General features: G+C 43.4%; 1 protein-coding gene across 1 annotated transcript in view; it reads left to right on the forward strand.

Annotated features, from left to right (window-relative positions):
• Window positions 1–5799, forward strand: part of LOC141133347 (granzyme A-like) — a 212875-nt gene extending 207076 nt beyond the window's left edge. Inside the window, exon 5 of the mRNA XM_073622682.1 lies at window positions 2243–5799. Within this exon, the coding sequence (XP_073478783.1) occupies window positions 2243–2401 (159 nt within the window). The 3' untranslated portion in view covers window positions 2402–5799. The remainder of the gene's footprint in view (window positions 1–2242) is intronic.
• The last annotated feature ends 498 nt before the right edge of the window (window positions 5800–6297 follow it).

The following is a 6297-nucleotide window of genomic DNA, read 5'->3' on the forward strand; positions in this document are numbered from 1 at the left end:
GTCTGGTATGGATTCGGAGGGGACCCCCATGCCAAAATTTAAAAAAAAATAGCGTTGGGGTCCCCACCCCCAGGGGCATACCAGGCCCTTCGGTCTGGTATGGATTTTAAGGGGAACCCTCTACGCCGAAAAATCAGCGTGGGGTCCCCCCCAAAATCCATACCAGACACTTATCCGAGCACGCAGCCCGGCAGGTCAGGAAAGGGGGTGGGGACGAGCGAGCGCCCCCCCCCCCCCCGAACCGTACCAGGCCGCATGCCCTCAACATGGGGGATGGGTACTTTGAGGAAGGGGGGTGCGCTGCGGGGTACCATACTAGGGGTACCATACTCATTCACATAGGGTGGGGGGCCAGGATCTGAGGGCCCCCTTATTAAAGGGGGCTTTCAGATTCCGATAAGCCCCCCGCCTGCAGACCCCGACAACCAACAGCCAGATGCTTTTCTAACCACTTAGAGAGGGTTTTTAAAGGAGTATCTAAAATCCAACCGTGCACATAAGGGATCTCTTTACTGCTGTAGGCCGGCTGGCACCTGTTGTTCCACTAGCTTGTGTTCAGCTCAGCTATATCTATATTTATATATATATATATATATATATATATATATATATATATATATATATATATATATATATACTCTACATTTAGTGTAGACTCTATATTCAGTCAGTGCAGGCAGTGTAGTATATAACACAGTGTATTGAAGTAGTTAGGGGAACCCTGTGCCAAAATTTTTTTTTAAAATGGCGTGGGGGTCCCCCGAAAATCTATACCAGGCCTTTCAGGTCTGGTATGGGTTTTAAGGGGAACCCCGCGCCAAAATGTAAAATAAAAATGGCTTGGGGGTCCCTCCCAAAATCCATACCAGACCCTTATCAGAGCAAGCAGCCATGGCAGACCAGGAAAGGAGGGGGAATGAGTGAGGGCCCCCTCCTCTTGAACCATACCAGGCCGCTTGCCCCCAAAGCACCTTGTCCCTATGTTCATGGGGACAAGGGTCTCATCCCCACAACCCTTGCCCGGTGGTTGTGGGGGTCTGCGGTCAGAGGGGGCGGGGCCACCCGTTTACCCATTTACATCACCGGGTGGCCCTGCCCTTGCCTATATAACAGCTGTCACAGCCAAGAGATAGCAGTCGGCGGGACGCCTCCCACGGAGGCGGATCTTTTTTTCATTTTATATTTTTTGGGTACGTCGGTGCCGTGATTGAAGATGGATGGAAATTGTTCAAAACTGTCTCCTGTCGTTTTTACTTTTTGACACTTTTTTGGTGAATGGGTAGCTGTACAATGTACCCAATACCAATTCACATAGGGGGACCAGGATCTGGGGCCCCCTTGTTAAAGGGGGCTTCCAGATTCTGATAAGCCCCCCCACCCGCAGACCCCCACAACCACCGGGCAAGGCTACTTTACAGACAGACAAAGGGGACCCCCAGGTACGATATTTAAAGGAATATTTCATTTTTTTGTTTCACTTTAAGCACCATTAAAATCACTGCTACTGAAAAAACAGTTGTATTTAAAACTTTTTTTGCATTGATACATGTCCCCTGGGGCAGCAGTACCTGGGTCCCCAAACACTTTATATGAAAATAACTTGCATATAAGCCTTTAAAATGAGCACTTTTGGTTTTTCATGTTCGTGTCCCATAGACTTTAACAGCGTTCGCATGAATTTTTTGCCTGTTTGCATGTTCTGGTGCGAAACGGGGGGTGTTCACCACGGCTTGGCGCTATTAAGGCATGCTATAGAGCGGTGCAATAATGCACCAGACCCATGATGCCACATCTATGAGCAGTATTTGGACCTTGCAACCTGACCTGGAATCCGTTTTGACGATTCAAAAGCGTGTAGTGACCAAACTTAATTGCGAGGTCACACTCTCTGAGGTGAGTGGCCATTACCTTGGGGTGGGAAGCACCTGACTTATATGCACCTGAGCACTTTATGGATCACTTTTGTATCAATATTTATATTTTATGAAATGTGTGTATATTCACGCTATATGATGTTGTAAGCTGTATGACGACAACAGTTGCTTATATATATATATATATATATATATATATATATATATATATATATTTTTTTTTTTTTTATTCTTGGGATTCAATTTATAGGCACATCACTTTAGTTAACAATTTTGTTTTTTAGGTTTTTTGTTGCTGGTTCAGCAGATCATTAAGGGGATGGCGCAGCACATGATTTATTTATTTATGTATTTATTTATTTTTCCAGGGAGATTCTGGTGGACCACTGATCTGCAATGGAGTGCTGCGGGGTGTCGTATCTTTTGGAAACCATGAATGTGGTGTTCCTGGAAATGCCGCCGTCTACGCTTTTTTAAATAGAAGGATCACTTGCTGGATATATAAACAACTGAGTGGCTTGCCTTAAAAAAATGAAAAAGTATAATATAGTACAGGTGTATAGTACATAATTACTATACAAGTTAGATTGCAGTTTGACATTACTCTGCTTTGACCTGTAGTCAGCTATGTTTTTCCAAAACAGACAAAAGAAATACAATTTTGCTTACAGCTTTGCAGCTTTATCGGCACACAATTCTGAACCTGTTTGTGAGGTTGGCTCAGTGATTTTAACTCCAATCTTATGGTTGGCATAATAGAACATCCAGTTATATAATATCACATATGTTAACTTATATTACAGTAATATGTACAGTAAATATTTACAAAGCATTTATCTTTTTCAGGCCCCCTTTACACCCATCCAGCAAGTTATTACACTTTGCCATAAAGTAGCCTATACATTTTAAAACATCAAAAAATCTGACATGAGCCTTTCTTTTTCAATACAGCACACCACAATGCACATATGGTTTCTATGTGTGCAATATGGTGCACTGAAATGCATGTGAATTGTTGTGGTAAAGCATAGGTGTATCCAGTCTTAAACGAAAAGTATGGCCAAAGCTTTTTGGTCATACTTCTCTTGTGGGTCACAGGAGTGCACTTACTTTTGCTCTCCTGAGACCCAGGCAGCTGATAGTGGGTTATTTCCCACTATCAGGTAACGTGGCAGGGCCGCTCCAGGCTCTGGAAGGATCCTGGCAATATTGTTGGGATCCACCCAGCTGCCTGATTGACAGCTGGCTTCACCTTTCAGTGCGCAGCTGAGAGCCGGAGCCAGCTGCGCCTGCCCCCTCCCCTGCCCAATGCTCAAGTGAGCGCTGGATGAGCACAGCAGAGAGCGGTGACAGTCAGGCACTGAGCAGACCAAGAACTGATTGATCCACTGTCATGTGATGGCTCAGTTCTCAGTCTTAGAGCTGACATGGGACAGCTGCAGACCTGTTCAGCTCCAGTTCAGGAATTTTAACCATTAATCACACATAAGTTTCGCTATATGTGTGGGATCCCTGCCCTAAGCATAAGTGTCTCTAGCTTAAATTTAGGGCTGCTGGGCTGCTGAGCTAAAGTCAGTAGTCAGTTAGAACTCTGGATTGAGAATTCTGCTTAGGTTTTCCCAAAGTTGACTTTTATTGTTTGCTTCTGCCTACTGTTGGTGAGTGTCCCTGGTAAAAGTGTGAGAGAAACAGTAATTCTGAGATATAAATATGTATGTCTCCCTGCCCAACCACTGGGAGCTTTATTTCCAGTAGAGCATGCTGGGGGAGAATATACATATTTAGGATGAGCTTCTGGAAGCTCTTTTTGCCTCCCAGGTCCTGCCTGGGTCTGAGGCCAAGAAGTATGAACTACCTAGAATAGATCACCAGGAGTGAAGACTTTAATGCTGAAGTGTGTCCTGGAGAGGTGGGTGGATATACTACTGCGAGAGGACTTCATAGGGAGTTCTAGAAGCTCATCCAAAGAGTTGGGTATGCCTCAATGAAACTACAATACAGTCAAAGAGTACAGACAGCCACTTCTTGCCTAAACTGTATCTGAGCACCACAAACTGGAAACGCTATTCTATTAATGTGTTAATATTTAAAGAAAACTCACCCATCCATCCATGTCTCCATGCTTTATTTTGTTCAGAAATCAATTTGAAAAATACCCCCAGCATTTCTAGCCACGGCCATCTTGAGTAAGAGTAGATAATTTATGTAGCATTTATGTCCTGGAACCCATCCACCAGAAATTAGGAAGCAACTGAAGAAATGTAAAATAAAAAAGTTTAAAACAAGTAAATATAATATACTTTCTTATCTATTTACTAATGCTAGTGGCATATGGATTAAAAATAGCTAATGTTGATAGTCAGAGTTAAGTTCCACTTTAAAGGACCTTTTTCTGTATTGAGTATAAGTAGAATCTGCATTTTCGATCACATTTTTCTGAATTTTCGATCACTTTTTTTTAGATATTCTGTGCCCTAACCCCTCTCTCGCTGGTTTTAATGTGCTTAAGAAACTAATACATTTTCTAAAGTGACTGGCGGCCAAGTTCTTCCAACATAGCAAAAAGTCAAGGAATCTGCCCACCCACCAAGCCCATGTCTGGAGGAAAAAAAATTTAACATTTAAAAGAAAGACTTCTTCACAGTAAGAGCTGTGAAAATGTGAAATAGACTCCCTCAAGAATTGGTTCTGGCCAGCTAACTTGATTGTTTTATAAACAAATTAAAGTTTACCCAAGCTCTACCACCATATCTGATATTCTGGAGTACTCTGTCTGGGGTGTTCAAATTCCAAAATAACACGTGCTGATCAGATGAAAGTGCTCTTGCAAAGAAAATCCTTTATTGGCTACATGTATAGAAACACAATACAGTAGATTCTAAAGTTTTTTGTAGCCTTCCTCATAGCATACAAAAATCATTAAAAAGACTTATATGTGTGTATATACATATAGTGTCTAACAAAAACCATTTTGTTTTACATGTTTTTTTTGTTTAGTTTGCTCCATGTGATGGTTATTACTTTAAATTATTTTAAAGAATGGAATAGTGCCTTTTCTAAGGGTGTTTGTTAGACACTTTATATTAAGACTTTTTAATGATTTTTGTATGCTATGAGGAAGTGTCACGTATCTTACAGCGGAGCCTGAATGCTGAGGGAGGCCTCTCGCATGGTTCCGGTCCTGACACCCCTGGTAGTGAGGACAGGGAGTGCCGGGGCACGGAAGGGTGCAGGTGCCTGCGGCTGGAAAACTGGAACTAGCAGATTCAGGATCCTCCAGGAGAAGATGGGAAGACTGATCACCAGAACTGTTTAGTAGTAACCGGGCAGGTAGGTGTGGATTCAAGAACAACTACAACGTCAGGACAGGCAAAGGTTGGCAACTGGCTGGCAGTGAGGTATCCAAAACAGAAGGCAAGTTCGTGGTCAAGGTCAGGCAGAGGTCGGCAACGAGCAGGCAGCGAGGTACAAAGTCAGGAGGCAGAGCCGTAGTAGAGAGTCCAAGCCAGGGTCGGTATGATCAGCAGAGGCAGGCGACAGACAAGGGAATTCCAGAAGAGAAGTCAAGGAAGCCGGGTAGTCAGGAGCAAGGTAACAGGTCACACAGGAATCAAGAACTAGGAACTAGCTGAAGACGATCCAGCACTAGTGTCAGGCAAAGACTTTGTTTATATATGGCGCTGAACGCCGGGATTGGTGGACGTGGATTTGCGTGCGTGAGAACGTACACCCGCTCGTATGGCTGTGCGGGTGCGTGCACACGTTCGTACGGGTGCGCGGGCATGCACGTTCGATCCAGAACTCGCTTGCATCTGTCGGGGACACCGCGCATGGCCGTTAGTCACCACTGCATGGAGAAGGAAACTGTGAGTTCTCTGACAGGAAGGCTGCATAGCCGTTAGCATCTACTGTATTGTGTATTTATACATGTAGCCAATAAAGGATTTTCTTTGCAAGAGCACACTGAGTTACTGGCTTTCACCTGATCAGCAATTGTTTTATAAAAGAGCTGGATGCATTCCAAAATGCACAAAGTACAACTGGATACTAATATTTAGAGGTAATTTAGAGGTAAAACCAGAGGTATTTAATCCAGGGAATATCCGATTGCCTACTGGGAATCTGGGAGGAATTTTTTCCCCCCATAGGAGTGAAATGAATCATGCTTTATTGTTTTTTTTTTTGGTTTTTTTTGCCTTCCTCTTGATCAACTCTGTGTATAGGATGGTGTGTGTAGAGGTTTTCGTTTTGTGTGTGTTTTTTTTATTGGTTAAATCAGATGGACTAGTGCCTTTTTCAACCTATGTAACTATGTAAGCCACCTGAGGGTCCCTAACCACTTTCAAGGGGTAAAAGGGTGCTACATATTAAATGCTATTGAAAACAGTCAAGGACTGCAGACACTCTACTGAGGATGGTCATA

Source organism: Aquarana catesbeiana, linkage group LG01, assembly GCF_042186555.1.
Source record: "Aquarana catesbeiana isolate 2022-GZ linkage group LG01, ASM4218655v1, whole genome shotgun sequence".
NCBI lineage: Eukaryota > Metazoa > Chordata > Amphibia > Anura > Ranidae > Aquarana > Aquarana catesbeiana.